Source organism: Labeo rohita, chromosome 9 (assembly GCF_022985175.1).
Source record: "Labeo rohita strain BAU-BD-2019 chromosome 9, IGBB_LRoh.1.0, whole genome shotgun sequence".
Lineage (NCBI taxonomy): Eukaryota > Metazoa > Chordata > Actinopteri > Cypriniformes > Cyprinidae > Labeo > Labeo rohita.
Window position 1 is genome coordinate 30,380,250 of NC_066877.1, and position 19,662 is coordinate 30,399,911.

Genomic DNA, 19,662 nt, shown 5'->3' on the forward strand with positions numbered 1-19,662 from the left:
GCTGAAGTCCACCTTTTAATTAATGTGATAATATTAATAAATAAATGAATTAATATTGTACTTGTAATTTACTTGGAGCATATGCTCATCTATTTAGAGCAATAAATTGATGGTCATGACAGTCTTCTGTATATAGTGTGTTCTGCCATCTAGTGTTTACTCTGTGTCACTGCATAATGGAAGATGTTTGCATTTTTCCTGATTGTAACTTAAACATTGATTCTTATTTCACATCATTGATCCTTTTAACAAATCACAGACAAGTCATGCCTCTTAATTCTTGTACAGTGGAGGTTAATGGACCTTCAACTGTGTATTCATGATGATCTTAGTCATGTAGATCACTTTGCTCTACCTGGTGCTGCCAAAGGGTCAAATGAAGCCAGAGGCAAAATAAACCCTGACTGTTTCGCATAGTTTGCATTATTTCTTGCTGTTTAAGGAATGAACACAATAATATTACTACAACTAACAGACTTTATTCAAAGTTGAATATTGTTAGTTGTGCAAAGAAACCTGTGTATTGCATACAGTTCTTGAAAGAGGGTAAACTGTTGTCACTGCATCACAGATCATCGTGATTCTCGTGTTCATCCTTGAGCAGGATCTTGGCTTTCATCATGTTCTCTGCCACTGCGCACAAACAAAGATATTGGCAAGGGATATGATTAATGCATGATTAACTAATGACTTTAGTAAATCAAATATTAATTTTCAACATTAGCACATTCACATGCAGATAGAGTAGGAAAGAATGGGTTACGGATGAGTGTGAATAAACAAATGAACAGCTCGGTGTCTGCAGTTGGGAGTCGGAAAGCAATTGACAGTGTGGAGCTGGAGTCTCTCAGTGGAGCTCATTAGACGGCAGAAAGACACTCACAGAAGTCTATGTCGCTCGGCTCGTACGTGTACATTCGGTTGGCGTATTTTCCAGCAATGTCAGCTCGCACAGTCAGTGAGGGATCTGGGTAGAGGAGGAAAGAAGATGAATCTCTTGAAAACATATAGTAAGCCCAATATTAAAGCTAAAAAGTATTTAAATATTTTGCATAAAGAGTATAAAACCACTTAGCCCTACTAATTTGAAACATAACTTAAACATTAGAAACAATATATAATATAATATAATATTAAATAATATAATATAAAAGTTAAACTGGTAGTCAAAAGTTTGGCATAATTAAGATTTGTTTATTGTTTTTGAAAGAAATCTCTTATGCGGACCAAGGCTGCATTTATTTGATCAAAAATATAGTAAAAAACTGCTGGTTACACTTTACAATAGGGTCCCATTTATTAACATTAGTTAACATTTACTAACAATGGAAAATAATATTTACAACTAACCCACATTTTTGTCTAATAAGAATTTTATTTTATGTTATTTTATTTTATTTTTATTTTATTTTATATTTTATACTTGTCTTCAGTGACAAGATCTTTCAGAAATCATAATAATTAATGTTGAACTGCTTAATAGTTTTGTTTAAACAATAATGTATTTTTCAGGATTTGATGAATAAGTGCTGGTAATACTTTGCAATAGTATTTGTAACTAACATTTGTTAACATTAGTTAACATTTACTAACAATGGAAAATACTCCTAAATCATCTTAATGTTAATTCCAGCATTTACTAATACATTATTAAAATCAAGTTGTAGCTATAATGTTATTAGTAACACTTCACAATAAGGTGTCATTTGTTAACATTAGTTAATGTATTTAACATGAACAAACAACGAACAATACATTTATTACAGTATTTATTCATCTTTATTCATTTTAGCTAATAAAAATACATGTTGTTCATTGTTTGTTCATGTTAGTTCACAGTGCATTAACTAATGTCAGCAAACACAACACAAACACGCAGTATTGTTCATTCTTAGTTCATGTTAACTAATGTAGTTAACTAATGTTAACTAATAAACCTTAATGTAAAGTGTTACCATGTTATTTAATGGACCTGAGCCAACATGGACTAACAGTGAACAGTTGTATTTTATTAACTAACGTTAACAAAGATGAACAAATACTGTAACAGTGTATTACTCATTGTTAGTTAATGTTAGCTAATTTTCGTAATCATTTATAATAATTCATGTTATGAGTTCCTTCACTCTTAAGGAAAATTCATTTTTGCCATCATAGGAATAAGTTACAATTTAAAAGTAGTTATTATAACAAAAAACAGTTATTTTAAATTGTAATAATATTTTGCAATAATACTGTCTCCTTTATTTTGGACAAATAAATGCAGCTTTGGTGTGCATGGTAGTCTTCATTTAAAAAAAAAAACTAAATAAAAATCTGAATTATTTCACTCTTTTTACCGCCAGAGACTGTGAAACAATAATATTTATCACTTTTGCTATTAAAATCCCATTATTACAGAGTTACGAGTATACAGTATTATCAGATAATCTTGGGTGTACAGTATAAGTCATTACATTGAACTGTTTCATAAAAAATATTATGTGAAAACTCACCAACAAACAAGATCCTGGGGACATAGTAGCCGTCAGGTGCCAAGTTGTTATCGGTGGTCTCATGCTGAAAATCAAAATCACTGGAATCAATAGTTTATTCTTACAGTTTCAGATGTGTTTCTCACTCCATTGTGTGTTGAATATTTGATCATAATTGTACTTTACCACTAAATTGAGCATGATGAAATCTGATTTGGCCAGCCTTTGAATAGATTGATGTTCAGTAAAAGCCTTTTTCAGAGCTAAAAGGGAGCAAACAGTGTACAGAAAGAGATTAATACATTGACATGCAGTAGCATTTTATGCAAACACGTAATTCAAGTCAAACACTTGTTACTTTCAGGTTGTGATTTAAACTAACATGTAAATAAATAAATAGATAAATAATATTATAAACGTAATAAATAATAATTGATTAAAATATTTTACAAAATTGTTATATATATATATATATAATTTTACAATTTATACAATTATAAATACATAGATATTATTTATATATTTACTTATAAAAATTTATGAAATATATACAGATATAAATAAATAAATATATATTATGTATGTATGCATGCATGTATGTAATTATTTATTTATTTATTTATTTATTTTGCAAGAGAATATATAGTTGTTGTTTTTTTTTCAAAATTTGCTGATAGGATGATGATATTTGAGGGTCAATGGCATCTAAAAGATTGAAAACCCTTGATTTTAAGGAACAACGCACCATCTGTTACTTTACTATACAGGTTTGTAATTGTTATTTTTGTGTGAGCTATTCCTTTAAGCTCTCTTAGATGGATCTATATGACACAAAAATTAATCGATTGGGGATGTGATTAGGATGAGATCTCGCGAGATCCCGTGATGATATCGTCGCAAAACATTGTGCAGTGTTTACATTAGAGCTGCACGATTAATCCCTTAAATATGGAGATCTCGATTCAAATACTCACGCGATTTTATTCCTAAATGACAACGATTTAGCTATGTGTATTAGGACTGAGTCGTAATGAAATGAGACACTGACTCCTTCATTGAATGTTTTTTTATTATTATTATTTTGTTTTTAAAAGGTTTAAGCAATGAACAGTTTGTCAGAACCACTAGTAAATTACGTTATTTTGCTTAGTTTTCTGATCTTTTTTTCTCCAGAATCATGAGAAAATCATAGTCTCCAATTTATTAAAAACAACTGGGATTCTCAATTTATCCAGAATCGTGAAGCGCTTGTTTAAATGTCGTTTATTACTGCATATAATTCATTACAAGTTTTTTGCATTTTGTCTTTATCAGTTGAATAAAAGACTATTGTCCCTACACAGTAGTCAACTTTTGAAGTGGATCAAAAATGTTCATCAAAGTTTTATTTTTAAGACAACTTTAATGAAAGGTTTGATCCACTTCAAATGTTGATTACTATATATTTCAGCATTCTTAAGAAAAGTTTAAAAATCTCGTCTCCTTCTTGTGAACCCAGTCTCGTGTCTCGTCTCGTCTCGTGGGATAAGTATCTCGTCACACCCGTATAATCTATACATTTTTATTTCATTGCAGATCATGCAAACTATTTGATGCAGAATGCAAAACATGCAAACCTTTACTGTGCGGACAGTCCTCCAAATGATGAATGACCATCAGAGGCTTCTTACTACAATAAAACAGATATTTAAAATCTGATTACATGTAATGTAACATACGAGTGAGAGATGAGTTTCATGTGATTGCATAGTTTTTAGGTACCTCTCGACCGCTTTAGACAGTCCTTCTTCATACGTCTGAACCCAGGTAATCTCATCACCCCAACCTGAAAAAAAAACACTTTTAATTGAATTTCTATGATCAATTTGCCATAGTATAAGATCAAAATGAGCTTATTTGAGACTGTGTAATTCATTGATACCTCTTGAGAGAGTTTGGACTGTCTTTTTTTTCCTTTGCGTAGAAACATCACAGAATACAAGAAATAAAAGTATTACGCAGATTATCCAGTGTTGCATGATTGTAGTATGTGCGATGTGTCCTGAGAAAAAAAAAGAAAAAAAAAAGAAGAGTCAAACGTGACTAGTGCATTGTTTTAGTCGCCTGTTTTTAAGGTTGGGTCCACCTACTGACATCTTTTAAAATAGTTGACAAGAGCTGTTAAACTGGACAAACGTGCTTGTGAAACTTTGTCCTGAAAGCAACACGTAACAAATGTTCACTTGACTGTTACAAAGCATTTATAATCAGTTCAATATCATTTAACTTGATGATATTAATGAGAACTATGATCAGTAATTTCACTTACAAATAATGTACACATACTTTGTCATGTATTAAATGCAATTAGAAAAAATTTGAAAGTAAAGCTTTCTCTTGATATTCTAATAACAACTACAATTTTAAACTACAGACTCTAAAACAACATACTTTAATGCTGGCATTTTTAAAATGAAATGCAAAAGAAATTCGAGAATGTCAAATGAGAGTAATGTGAAACTGAAATAGCTCTCAGTGCTCCAACAAAAAAACAGCCTTTATATGTAGATAATAAATTCAGATTCAGATCAAATGTTAAATAATTGCAAGAAAGTACAAAAATAGCAAGTAAAAGAGAACTTACCGGGAGTGAAACAGGTGAACTAGATTTACTGTCCCTCTCTCTAAACCGACAGCAACTACTGTGATGTATGTCAGGGATTTTTATAATCACGCTATGTGGAAAACCTCCCAAACAGGTTTTGCATGCAGGAAATACAGAATTCCTTTCAGGTTTATTTAGCCAATCACAGAACCTCCCTTGACATTGTAGAGTGTGTAGTATGTACTTTTTTTTTCAACTGAAGATCTCTGTGCTTTCTTTAGTCATTTCATTGTAGAAAATAATCTTTGCCACATGCTGTTTTATTATTCCAGGAATGAGCCTTGGAGTCACATATGCACACAAGCTCAGTAACCTGTCAGTTTTAGGTGGAGGCCTGTATGCATAACCAGCCTGTGCTTTGATGATAGTAATAATGGAGGCCCAGTGCTGTCTATCTATCTATCTATCTATCTATCTATCTATCTGTCTATCTGTCTGTCTGTCTGTCTGTCTATCTATCTATCTGTCTGTCTGTCTGTCTGTCTGTCTGTCTATCTATCTATCTATCTATCTGTCTGTCTGTCTGTCTATCTATCTATCTATCTAGCAACTTATTGAATTTATTACATTTATATGTATTAAATTGTGTTAATATATATCAATTTATTGAATTAAAACAACAAGTCAGGGAAGTGTATGTTTGTTTATTTATTTATTTATTTATTTCATTTTATTTATTTCATTTTGTTTTTTAAAGTACATTTACTATTAAATTGGTAATCCCTTCATATTGTTATTTTTTACCAAATATATTAATAAATAATTATTTTAAAATAATGTACTTTGTATTCTTTAATGTGATTTGTATTTCTATATTTTTTATTTTAGTTATATATAATTTCTTTCTTCCCTTTTTCTTTTTAATTTATAAAATTATTTATTTTTAAACAGTTTTTCTCTAAAAAGTGTTTCTTTTTACAATTTTATTTTATTTTAATATTATTATTTATTATTATTTTTATAACAGTATTATGATTATTATGATTATGATTATATTTTAATTGTATTCATTTGAAGTATTTTATTGTCATTATATAATCTGTATTCTGTCATTGAATGTGTAATATTATTTTTCGTTTTAAAATTATTGTTTTATTATGTTATTATTAATATAATATTTTAATTGTATTTATTTGAAGCATTTTATTGTCATTATATAATCTGTATTCTGTAATATCATTTTTATCTATCTGTCTTTCTATCTATCTACAGGTGCATTTCAATAAATTAGGATGTTGTAGGAAAGTTCATTTATTTCAGTAATTCAACTTAAATTGTGAAACTCGTGTATTAAATAAATTCAATGCACACAGACTGAAGTAGTTTAAGTCTTTGGTTCTTTTAATTGTGATGATTTTGGCTCACATTTAACAAAAACCCACCAATTCACTATCTCAACAAATTAGAATATGGTTAGATGCCAATCAGATAATCAAATCAAAACACCTGCAAAGGTTTCCTGAGCCTTCAAAATAGTCTCTCAGTTTGATTCACTAGGCTACACAATCATGGGGAAGACTGCTGATCTGACAGTTGTCCAGAAGACAATCATTGACACCCTTCACAAGGAGGGTAAGCCACAAACATTCATTGCCAAAGAAGATGGCCGTTCACAGAGTGCTGTGTCCAAGCATGTTAACAGAAAGTTGAGTGGAAGGGAAAAGTGTGGAAGAAAAAGATGCACAACCAACCGAGAGAACTGCAGCCTTGAGAGGCTTGTCAAGCAAAATCGATTCAAGAATTTGGGTGAACTTCACAAGGAATGGACTGAGGCTGGGGTCAAGGCATCAAGAGCCACCACATACAGACGTGTCAAGGAATTTGGCTACAGTTGTTGTATTCCTCTTGTTAAGCCACTCCTGAACCACAGACGACGTCAGAGGCGTCTTACCTGGGCTAAGGAGAAGAAGAAATGGACTGTTGCCCAGTGGTGCAAAGTCCTCTTTTCAGATGAGAGCAAGTTTTGTATTTCATTTGGAGTTCAAGGTCCTAGAGTCTGGAGGAAGGGTGGAGAAGCTCATAGCCCAAGTTGCTTGAAGTCCGGTGTTAAGTTTCCACAGTCTGTGATGATTTGGGGTGCAATGTCATCTGCTGGTGTTGGTCCACTGTGTTTTTTGAAAACCAAAGTCACTGCACCTGTTTACCAAGAAATTTTAGGGCACGTCATGCTTCCTTCTGCTGACCAGCTTTTTAAAAATGCTGATTTCATCAAAAGCACCAAAAGTTGGTTAAATGACCATGGTGTTGGTGTGCTTGACTGGCCAGCAAACTCACCAGACCTGCACCCCTTAGAGAATCTATGGGGTATTGTCAAGAGGAAAATGAGAAACAACAGACCAAAAAATGCAGATGAGCTAAAGGCCACAGTCAAGAAACCTGGGCTTCCATACCACCTCAGCAGTGCCACAGACTGATCACCTCCATGCCACGCCGAACTGAGGCAGTAATTAAAGCAAAAGGAGCCCCTAACAAGTATTGAGTACATATACAGTATATATACACATCTGTCTGTCTATATCTCTTTAAGTTATGTAATTAACATTTCTTCCTTTCAAGCTTATTTTTAATTATTTATTTGTTTTTATACAGTTTTTATCTAAAAAGTGTTTGTTTTCATTTTAAAATGAAGATGATTATTATTATAGTATAATTTAATTGTATTTTCATTTATTTTTGTTTTTGTATTTTCATTTATTTTTGAACTAATGCGTTAAAAATTATCCATATACACTGTGTGCAGAATTATTAGGCATGTTGATATTCTGGTCATATTTTTTTTCCAAACACATTTTACCAATTCCAAACCACATCAGTCTTAATAACTACTGTTAATTTTGTATTTAATCATTTATATGTGATATATAATTGTCCGTGAAGGCTGGAAGTGAAAAACTCCTTATATTCAGGTGTGCATAATTATTAGGCATGTTTTCTTTTACAGATAAAATGAGCCAAAAAAGAGATTTAACCCAGACTGAAAAGTCCAAATTATTAAATGCACATGAGAAGAATGCAGTACTAATGCATTACAAGAATTTGCAAAGTTAAGGCTTGACCATTGGACAGCGAAATGGTCAGAAAAAACAGGTGGAGAAGAAAAGATGTTAACTGCAAAAGAATTAGGAATTAAGGTGAAGAATTAGGTGTGACACCATCAGGAACCGTTTAGTCTCCAGCGCAACCATTTTCCAGAACTGCAACCTACCTGGAGTCTTCAGAAGTACAATGTGTCAGGTTCTCAGAGACTTTGCTTGGTAAAAAATCCTAAAAAATGCCCCAATAACAAGCTGACGTGTTGTGAAATACATGAAGACAGTTTTTTTTTATTTTTTTTTATAGGCTTTATTGACAGAGAAGTTGAGAGTGACTCTTGAAGGACAAGCATCACATCCTCTTGTACCTCTGATTCAAGAATTTATCTTCCAAAATCTGGCAGTAAGTTTTGGGAGTTCATTTTAGTCCATCTCTGCAAGTCAGACTTTTCAGGATAGGAGACTAAACATGAACTCCTAAAACGTACTGCCAGATTTTGGAAGATAAATCCTTGAATCAGAGGTACAAGAGGATGTGATGCTTGTCCTTCAAGAGTCACTCTCAACTTCTCTGTCTATAAAGCCTATAAAAAAAAATTAAAAAAACTGTCTTCATGTATTTCACAACACGTCAGCTTGTTATTCTTATTAAGTCAGGGGCATTTTTTGGGTTTTTTTTTTTTCCCCAAGCAAAGTCTCTGAGAACCTGACACATTGTACTTTTGAAGACTCCAGGTAGGTTGCAGTTCTGGAAAATGGTGGCGCTGGAGAACTGGAAACAGTTCCTGATGGTGTCATACCTAATTCTTCACCTTAATTCCTAATTCTTTTGCAGTTAACATGAATCTTTTCTTCTCCACCTGTTTTTTTCTGACCATGCAGACTCAACAAGCATTTCGCTGTGCAATGGTCAAGCCTTAACTCTGCAAATTCTTGTAATGCATTAGTATTGCATTCTTCTCATGGGCATTTAATAATTTGGACTTTTCAGTCTGGGTTAAATCTCTTTTTTGGCTCATTTTATCTGTAAAAGAAAACATGCCTAATTATTATGCACACCTGAATATAAGGAGTTTTTCACTTTCAGCCTTCACGGACAGTTATATCTCACATATAAATGATTAAATCCAAAATTAACAGTAGTTATTAAGACTGATGTGGTTTGGAATTGGTAAAATGTGTTTGGAAAAAAAATATGACCAGAATATCAACATGCCTAATAATTCTGCACACAGTGTATTAGTTAAAAAATAATATAATCTGGATTCTATAATCTAATCTCTGTCTTTTTTCATATGGTCGGTTTGTGCAGGTAAAAATGATTATTTGTTCCATTTGTTCTAAAACAGCTACAGTGTTCTACTGTTGTTTGTTGTTGTCATGGACACCTGTAGCCCGTGACTACCGCCTAGGTTCCGCGCAAGCGCAGAATCCGCGCAGCGGAGGATTGTGGGACAGAAAGCTATCGCCAGGGCAACAGCAGAGTTTAGCGAGCGGAAATCTGCTGCTAGCAGAACAGCAACGGCGCTAAATTATTAACGAAACATCTTTTACACCAAATACTGTGTTAGTTTGTTGCCATGAACGAATCTGTAGCCAAAAAGACCCAGGAGACTCTGGGAAAAGTGATCAAAAAGCCTCCTCTGACAGAAAAACTGCTCAGCAAACCGCCGTTTCGATACCTGCATGATATCTTCAGTGAGGTGAGTTATTAAACACATTGTTCTTATGACATAAGTGCTATTTTATTTCGCTAACAGTCTATATATTCACCTTTATACGCTTCAAATCCAATTTATAGATCTCCAAACGCTAGCCTGCTAATGTAGCCTAAGCATAGTCTTCAAAGTATGGCAGAGAAAGCTTAATATATGTTAGCCTGATGTGTAAATGTGTCATATTAGCTGTAATATTTCAATGCCCAGAGCTCTGGCTTAGTTGCAAGGTTTAGATGATGTTGGTGTTTTGATGCTGGCGAGCAAGTTAATATATTACTAATACAAGAACTGTTAAAACAGTGTAAGCAATGTCATGTCTAGGTTTACTGTCAGGACAATCAGAGCTTTTGTTGAGCTGTTTACCTGGTTACTAGGCATAACTCCACATGGTTATGCAAACAAAACTCAAGGGTTTGCTATCTAGGAGTCCATGTAGATGATCTTAACATATTCATGGATAAAACAGAAATAAACTTCTCGATCTAAGGGCAGAATATTGAAAAAACAAACTGTATGGCAACTTTTTGTGTTGTTGATTTTGTAATTAGGAGTATATTTCTTAATAAACAGCAATAATTGCCAACAAACACCAGGATCAGTATTTTTTTTTTTTTAAATGTCACACTATTAAATACCACACACTGAAGAAACTACAATAACTAAGCAGAAATGTTTATTATTAATTTCATTTCATTTCATTTGAGGTCTTTTATTTATTTTTGGTTAATTTAAGGTACACCACCGGTCAAAAAAATGAAGATTTGTAATGTTTGTTTTTTTTAAAAATGATTCTTTTGTTTACCAAGCCTGCATTTTTTTGATCCAAAGTACAGCAAAAACAGTAACATTTTGAATTATTTGTACAATTTAAAATAGTTGTTTTCTATTTGAATAAGAAGTTTTGTGCGGAAATGCATGCATGTGCAATTTCTATTTGTCTACGAAAACCTAGGTGTCAAGATCATGAGAAACATGAATTCAGTCAGGTGTGTTCAGACTTTGCCATATGGTTGTAACTCTGTACAGGTGTTTTGGTTCTAGACAGTATTAGGTAAAGGAACAGGACAGTTAAGGCTGAAGTGGGTGTGTTTGTGTCCAGAGATAGGCCCAAAGGTTGTAAGCTCAGCTAAGATTAGCTAGACAAATAGAATCACACCGTCTGTCAACTGTATGCATACTTGTCTTAATGTCATGTTGTGGTAATCACATTTTGTTTTCATACTGAATATTTAGTAAATTATTTCTCCATCATTATATGTTGTCGTTAGTGTGAAGAGTTTACAAAACTGATAATACCTTTGTTGCTGCCTATGTAGAGTGTTCCAAACCAGTCTCTGTCTCAGTTTGGATGCTCTTAAAAGGCAGTGGACAGCATGGCAGGGTCTTTATATTTTTGATTAAAAACATGTTTGTAAAATCTTGTTTTCCCATTCTTTTTTTTTTAGGTAATACGTACCACAGGCTTTATGAAAGGACTTTATGGAGAGGCAGAGATGAAGTCAGATAACGTGAAGGTAAATCGCCAATAAAAATGTGTCGACTTTTAGAGGAATGATAAGTTATATTTGGCTGGCCTTTCTTTCCAGTGGTTTTGTGCTTGACATACACTACTGTTTAAAAGCATGGCTTATCAAATTAATCAAAAGTGACAGTAAAGATGTTTATACTGTTACAAAAGGTTTCTGATTGAAATAAATGCTGTTCTTTTGAACTTGAACTATTCTCTAAACAATATAGAAAAAAATGACATGGTTTCCCCAAGCATGTTAAACAACAAAACTCATTTTAACATTATTAATAATAATAAATGTTTCTTGAGTAGTAAATCAGCATATTAGAATGATTTCTGAAAATCATGTTAGACTGAAGATTGGTGTAATGGCTACTGAAAATTCAGTCTTGCCATGATAGGAATAAATAAATTGCATTTTAAAATATTTTTTTTTGGTTGTGATTTTCATTTGAAGGGCAAAAAGAGAAGCAATGTAAGTCTTTCCTGCTTTTCCTAGCGATAAGAAGAGGAGAAAAGAATGAGAAGATAGATGTGGATGAATAAATCTTCCTAAAGACCCGCGTCTTTGTTCTCTTGACTTTAGCCCTGATGCCTTTAAGGCTTTTGGTAGAGCACAGCTACTGAAAGAGCTTACAAATGGCAGAGACAAGAAACGCTAGATGCCATCCTGGCAGTATGTAAACGTGGATAGAGTTTCTCAGCGTGGATTTTACTCGATATATGGGTGTGTTTAGACTCCTTGTGAGGAAAATCGATACGACATTTGGTTCAAGCCTACGCTTATATACATCTCTAAGCCAGCTTTAACCACTTTAGTAGCTGTGGTCATTGTATCAATAATTTATTTTCCAAGTTGTGTTGTGGTAAAAATAACGACAGGTAGTGCCAGTAGCTCAACGAGTGAAAACATTTCTCGTCATTGAATAATGGCATCTCCCCATAGTCCAGAATATGTATAAAATGATGTGGATTTTTTAAATAACGTAAATCTTTCATGCGTTTTTCTAGTGCATGTTTTAGTAAGAGACGTCATTTATGTTATATTAAGTCATACAAGTCTTAATATGTTAGGCTATATTAGGCTATATATGTGTGCATACGTACACGTGGAAACTTATTTCTTGCAGTACTACCTTACAGTCATATGACATTTTAATGTTCCCCGCCAATTAATCCGCCTACTTGGCAGTGATACATCATGTTACAGTTGACCTCTCGTATCTGCCTGATCTTCTGCCTCATTAAGTGTTCTTGGATTCTATAGCCACAGTATCTCAGACTTCCACTCTGCTGTGTTTTTTGCTGTTAAGGTGTTGACATTGATCAGATAACTAAGTGTAACTCAAGACTCTCCATTTAATTAGCGTGCCAAAGTCACAAGTCATGTTGAGTCATGAGGTGTGATAAATCTACCTGTTGAAAGCTTCGTGCCTTTAACTAGCTTTACTTGGATCAGTATCAGTGACCCTGTAAGAGATGCAGGTTACTAGCTTACCACAGCACTGTGTGTGAAAAGTGAAGAGTTCACGTCTGATCCTTCTCCAAACGCGGGGTAGTCTGAAAGAGCTCTGGCCTTTGATGTCCCAGCATGCATAATAAATGACCTACCCACACCTGTGCGAAGCAGGACGGCCCGATGGTGTACCATAACATTATAATGTTTTTTTGGCCCCACCATTCTAACACTTTTCAGGGGAAGAGCTGTCTATACACAATAACTGGCACAAATGGAGGTATTTTGAGTCCAAAAAAGTTACATAGAAAAAAAACTATTTTGGGGATCATTTAGAATTTTTTTAAAGAAGTCTGTTCTGCTCACAAAGCCTGCATTTATTTGATCCAAAGTACAGCAAAAACAGTACAATTCTGAAATATTTTTACTATATAAAATAACTGATTTCTATTTTAATATATTTTAAACTGTAATTTATTCCTGTGATTTCAAAGCTGAATTTTTAGCATCATTACTCCAGTCACATGATCCTTCAGAAATCATTCTTATATTCAGATTTGCTGCTCAAAAAACATTTATTATTATGTTAAAAACAGCCAAGTAGATTTTTTTTCAGGTTTCTTTGATGAATAGAAAGTTCAGAAGATCAGCATTTATTTAAAATAAAAATCTTTAATCAATTTAAGGCATCCTTGGTATGTACTTTTGTATTGCCTTTCTGGCTCTGATTTATCCTCATTTAAAATAAAAAAGAATTGTGAATCATGATATTATGTTAATGAGAAGCAAATTAATTTCACCACTGAGAATAATGAGAAAAATGTCTGGACTCATTATGCTAAAGAAAGTGTGAAGGGAAAAATTGCTTTAATGTCATAATGCGTAAAATCTTAACGGTCCTAAAATGTGTTCCTTTTTAATGCAAAATATGTTTCTTTGTGTTGTGTTGAAATGCATGTGTAATGAATGTGTTTTCATGAAATTTGCATTTGCTGCCACAGGACTAAATTACGTTTTCAAATATAATAAAATATATATTAAGTTGTTACAATACTTTTCAATATTATTGTTTTATTGTAAAATTGTTGCTTAATTGTCTTAATTCATGAAATCTAAATGGTCTTAAAACAGGCTTTACTTTATACAAAATATATTTCTTTATTTTGTGTTGCGGTGTATATGACGTGAACATGTTTTTATGAAATTTGCCTTTTTTCGCCTGATTCGCCATTCTTATTGCACGGATATTGTGTAGCCAGTAGTTAGATATTAAACACTGCTCAGTGTGTAAAATCATAACATATCACATCAGCATACAGGTTGTGTTGCCGTTGGGACCTCATTAGGAACCTCATGAAGTATGAAAGCATTAAATGACAATACGAATAGTTGCACTTCATCATAACCAGCAAAGCAGAAATACAGAAAAAGAGGGTTTAATGGAGTGGACGCATCATCAAGCTGCCAGTGATGATGTATGTACTGTTGTGTTCAAAGCATCAGGATAACTTTAGGTTCTTTGTGTACAATGCAATTAATCCCAGGCCTAAAATAACTAAGCTATACCAAAATAAAAAAGCAAAAAAGACCAAACTTTTCCTGTTCTTTTACTTTAATTTAATTAGAAAAAATATATTGTTTTCTTGACATAGTTGGAACGTTCTGAACACACCCAAGTGCCACGCATGTTGTATAACGTTTTTACAGCATGAGACACCACAAATGATTCACATAAGATAAAGTTGCAAAAAATCGTCTTGCTTTTTCAATTCTGTTACTACAAAGAGTGTAGCTGTTCTGTTCTATTTGTTGAAGCTTTTACAAATTTATACAAAAGCAATATCACATTCAGTGTTGGTAATTGGAGCCTCAAAAAGTATTGTTTTATGTTTTTGAAAGAAATCTCTTCTGCTCACCAAAGCTGTATTTATTTGATCGAAAATGCTGTAAAATATTATTACAATATTAAATATTAAATTATTATTATATGTGATTTATTGCTGTGATGGCAAAGCTGAATTTTCAGCATCATTACTTCAGTTTTCTGTGTCACATGATCCTTCAGAAATCATTATAATATGATGGTTTGGTGCTCAAAAAACATTCTTCTTGTCGGCACCAATAGCCTTGTGGGCAGTGTTCTGACATGTGGCGCAGTTGCGCTTCGGGATTCCCAAGTTCGAATCCCTCCTCGTGGACCTTTCCCGACCCTGTCCCCCCCTCTCTCTCCCACTTATTCCTGTCATATCTCCACTGTCCTTTCAAGAAAAATGCAAAAACACCAAAAAAAAGAAAAATTCCTTCTTATCAGCAGTTGGGCTGCTTAATATTTTTGTGGAATTATTTATTTGGTGTAGAAATATTTTGTAACATTACAAATCTCTTTTATTGTCACTTTGGTCAGTTTAGTGCATCCGTGCTGAAGAAAAGTATTAATTTCTTTTTTTAAAAAAAAAAAAAAAAAAAAAACCTTACTGATCCCAAAAATAAAATTTTCTTTAAAAATATGTGCATTTCCTTTATCTTTCAAAATGTATAGAATTCTAAATACATAAGATATATTATTATTATTAGTGCTGTCAAGCGACAAAAAAATGAACTAATTACTCACATTTTTTCTGAAATTAATTGTGACTAATTACACATAAAATTCAAGTTTTTAAATATACTTTTATATTGCAGTCATTTCACATTAAATTTTCAAATGAATGTAGAAACATCAGAAGCAGTATATTTTTAATATTTGTTCAGTGGCATCTTTTTTTGTGCCTGAATGCCAGTGTGACCGATACCAATGTTACTGATATATTCACTGCCCTAAATCTCTGCCCTAAACATTTGTCCAGTGTGTGTTTCTGCACCCCTGGTTGCCCCAAGCGCAATTGCAATCAGTTTGTTGAAGTGACCCAACTAGGCTAGCAGTAACAACCTTTGCTTATCCAGTAGCGTGTGTTTCGGGTGGGACTACCTGTTTGTTTGAACAATGGCAGACTGGGTTTGTGTTTAAAACTTGTTTTGCTCTGTTCTCTTTATGTACCCTTCAGGACAAAGACTCAAAAATAGTGTTCCTTCAGAAGGCTATCGATGTGGTGATGCTGGTTAGCGGAGAGCCCTTGGCTGCCAAACCTGCTCGAATCGTAGCCGGACACGAACCAGAGAAGACCAACGAGCTGCTGCAGGTCATTGCTAAGTGCTGTCTCAACAAGGTCAGTCCTGCGATTAAAGATCGTTCAGCTACTGTACTTCTGTACTGCAGGATTCACTCAAAGCCATTTAACTAGTGAATGACTCAAGACTAATGATGTCCAAGCAAGGGGTAATTTATAGACGCATTCATTTAATTGCACCCTTGAGCTTTTCTGAAGGTTAAGGAGCGATGGAACATCGCCAGCAGCGTTATCAGGGGAACCCACTGATGCCTGCAGGGCAAAGAGCAGGTGCGCAACATTGAGCTGAATGACAGCTCTGCTGCTGGGATATTTTATAGGTTGCAAGAGAAAACGACATGAGGGCGCCACAGTGGTGATAGTTGCTGGATGGTTAAAATCAGAGATTACAGGGGTGACCCAGGTACTGGAAAATAGACAATCCTGCTCCGACTCTTTGAGCAAAACATTTGACCTGTGTTGCCCCAGGAGGATTGTATGTAGCTTTTAATGATATGACCACTTTCTTTTTGGAATGCAGAAAAATTTATTATTATTATTTTTTTTATTGTTTATGTTGTTGTTGTGATTATCCCACATAGTGACAAGGGATGGTCAAGCTGAAAAAGGATAAAAACTACCATAGAATTATCATAAAATAATCCATATGACTCTATTCCAAGTCTTCAGAAGTCATATGATAGCTTTCTATGAAGAACAGACCGAAAGTCATTACTGACTGACGGTCTTTCCATGTGGCTAGCTGTCAAATCTCATATGCATTTGTGAACAGTATAATGAACAGTTTTTTGGCTTTGGCATCAAAAAAATAAAAAACAAAATAATAAATCGGTAACTCTTTACAATGTTTCATTAATTAACTTTAGTTAACTACATTAGTTAACATGAACTAAGAATGAACAATACTTGTACAGCATTTATTAATTTTAGTTAATTAAATTATGAAATGAAATGAAAAATAACCCTTAAATATAAATTGTACTATAGACATGAATTATGCATAAATTGTACATAAATTGTATGGTTTGTTGAGGAGAGTTGCTGTTCATTTTCAGTTTTAGGACAATAAAATAAAATTTGAGGACAATAAAATAAAATTGGGCGAAGAAATAATATGCCATGGATATTGGATTTGACTTGCAACACTCCAGCAACTGTAAATTGCTTTTGATAAGTAAAACTATTACAGTAATTTTTGGTCATTGAAATAAATCTGAAATGAAATAAAATATTGTGTATATATTTATGTAATTTCAGATTTATTTTAATGAACAAAAATGATGAAAAAAAGATGAAAAAAACCTTACAAAATTAGAAACGTTGTCTGAACAACTGTCTGAAATAAAATTTCATTTCAAGTACTAAAACTGTTAAGACTTTAAGTTACATGTCAATATTTTAAAACAAAGTTATTAAAACGTAAATTAAATATAAAAACATAAAATATAGAAATGTAAAAATACAAGCTGATTAAAATATTAATACTAATAGTGAAATAATAAAATAAATAATACTGAAATAACACTTTACAACATATAGATCACCTACAATACTTTATTGATAACAGTGAGTTTTGCATCGAGCACAACCACGTTTTCTCCAGAAAATGTAAAAATTTTATTAGTAATTTGTCAGCTAGTCAAGCCAAATTTATTTGTATAGTGCTTTTCATAATACAAATGATTTCACAGCAGCTTTTCAGAAAGTGATACACTGTGCATACATATTTAGCTGATGTTTTTATTCAAAGTGACTCTTAGTACATTTATTCCAGGGAGAATTCCCATGTATTGCATCATGCAGGGATTTCAACCTACATTTTTTTGGTCACCAGCCCAGATCATTAACCACCATGCTACCCCATCTGTTTCTGAATCCATTTTTGTTTGGTCTGACAGCAAACTGAGGGTTTTCTTGGGACTTGTGTTCATTATATTAAGCTGTTGTTAAACAGTGTGTCCTGTCCTTGTTCCAGCTCTCCAGTGACGAGGCTGTTAAGCGGGTGTTAGCTGGAGACAAGCAGGATCAGAAGGGGAAGCCCAGCACCTCCAGGTCCCAGGACAAGGAGAACAGAGAGGGGAGGGAGCACCAGCGAGACCGTGAGGTGAGACCTGCTTGAGGCTTTGACACAGTGACATTTTCAGTCAAACCAGAATTTTCTGTTGTCTTAAATCATTATTCATTCCTTAACTTGTCCCCTTTGGGCTTTTTAATTCTTTTACTTCTGTTTGGATGCTAATGGAGCTGTTAGGTTTATTGTTAATAAAGTGAGAATTTGATGTATTCCCTGGCTGTTGTAAAGGAGAGGAAGGGCATTAAAGAAAGCAGTGGGAGCCGAGAGCAGAAAGATCCAGATCAACCCAAAGATCAAGAGAGCAAGAAAGACGACAAGGACCGCCGCAGAGATGCCGAGAGGTCTGACAAGGGAAAAAGCGAAAGAGATCGGACAAAAGACAGAGACAAGGACAAGAGCCGAGATCGGGAGAAAGACAAGACCAGAGAGAAGGAACGTGAAAAGGATAAGGACCGCAACAGGGACAAGGAGAGAGAACGAGATAAAGAGAGGGATAAGAAAAGGGAACGGGAATCTCATAAAGACAGAGAACGAGATAAGGAGAGAGATCGTGAGCGTGAGAAACGACGGGAGAGAGAAAAAGAAAAAGTACGACACCAAAAGACTGACGAGAAGCTAAAGGACAGAGGCGATAGAAAGGTTTGCTCACAATTTTATGATTCTGCTCACCAGCCACAATCACAGATGAAAGCCATTCTAAAGAATTGGTGCAAAGTCGGAGTTAGAAATATCTTGGAAAAAAATTTGTATGTGTGCAAATTGAATAATATCCAAGTTACAAATTTCTAGTAATTGTGCAGTTAATTCCCATATAATATTTTCAGAAAGTTTTGGAATATTTGTTCTCTCCCCAAATTTGTCACTACTGGAACACAGTAATATATAATTTAATTAGGGTTATATTGACCTATTAAGATTTTGCTTACTATCTTGTAAATATATATTTTGCTGTTTTATTACTTTTTTTCTGATTTTTATTATTTTTTTTCAATAGCAATTACAATTTTAACAATATTTTATATGTGATTTATGAGATTTGTTGTATTTTGAATCAAATCATTCAAAGTTGATTATATTGATTTCAAAGTTAAGGATTCATTAGTTTGAATATACATTGAGCCACACTATCTTGATAATTCAGTATACTTTATTTTTGACAAAACATCATGTTTCGGTCATGACAGCACAATTTCGATAGTGACCATAATGTTGACCACTTCACATTACAGAAATTTAACTCGCATACTAAAACTCTACTAAAACATATTAAAATACTAAACATTTGCAGAATTGTACTGAAATTGTTTATTTTCCCCCAAAAAAGGGATATGTGTTTCCTTTTGTCATTACTGAAACAATTATGACATGTTTCGGTCGTGACTGTTACGGTAGTGACAATTTTAGATACGTTTGAACCTAGCTCAAAGATGCTAATCAGCACATGATTAACTAGCACAGTTCTGAACAGCTGTACACATATAAAAACTAAATATTTTGGAATAACACCCCAAAAAACGATGTACTTAGATGCTTTAAACCTCAATCAAAGATGCTAATTAGATAGATAAAGATATAAAGATAAAGAAA

At 33.4% G+C, this 19,662-nt stretch overlaps 2 protein-coding genes across 4 annotated transcripts in view; one reads left to right on the plus strand and one right to left on the minus strand.

The window, feature by feature from the left end:
• Positions 1–468: 468 nt before the first annotated feature.
• agr1 (anterior gradient 1) lies at positions 469–5,188 on the minus strand. The gene is made up of 8 exons (XM_051119053.1): positions 5,098–5,188; positions 4,396–4,515; positions 4,236–4,299; positions 4,091–4,143; positions 2,661–2,737; positions 2,496–2,559; positions 884–967; positions 469–633 (listed from the first exon to the last, which is right to left on the minus strand). The coding sequence occupies exons 2-8, from the start codon at positions 4,490–4,492 to the stop codon at positions 566–568; spliced, it is 507 nt and encodes a 168-aa protein (XP_050975010.1). The 5' UTR covers positions 4,493–4,515; positions 5,098–5,188; the 3' UTR covers positions 469–565.
• A 4,423-nt stretch (positions 5,189–9,611) lies between these two features.
• Positions 9,612–19,662, plus strand: part of traf3ip1 (TNF receptor-associated factor 3 interacting protein 1) — a 33,521-nt gene continuing 23,470 nt past the window's right edge. For all 3 annotated transcript variants that reach the window (XM_051119043.1, XM_051119044.1, XM_051119045.1), the window contains exons 1-5: positions 9,612–9,853; positions 11,314–11,382; positions 15,879–16,040; positions 17,977–18,105; positions 18,304–18,714. In XM_051119043.1, the coding sequence (XP_050975000.1) occupies positions 9,731–9,853; positions 11,314–11,382; positions 15,879–16,040; positions 17,977–18,105; positions 18,304–18,714 (894 nt within the window). In that variant the 5' untranslated portion in view covers positions 9,612–9,730. The remainder of the gene's footprint in view (positions 9,854–11,313; positions 11,383–15,878; positions 16,041–17,976; positions 18,106–18,303; positions 18,715–19,662) is intronic.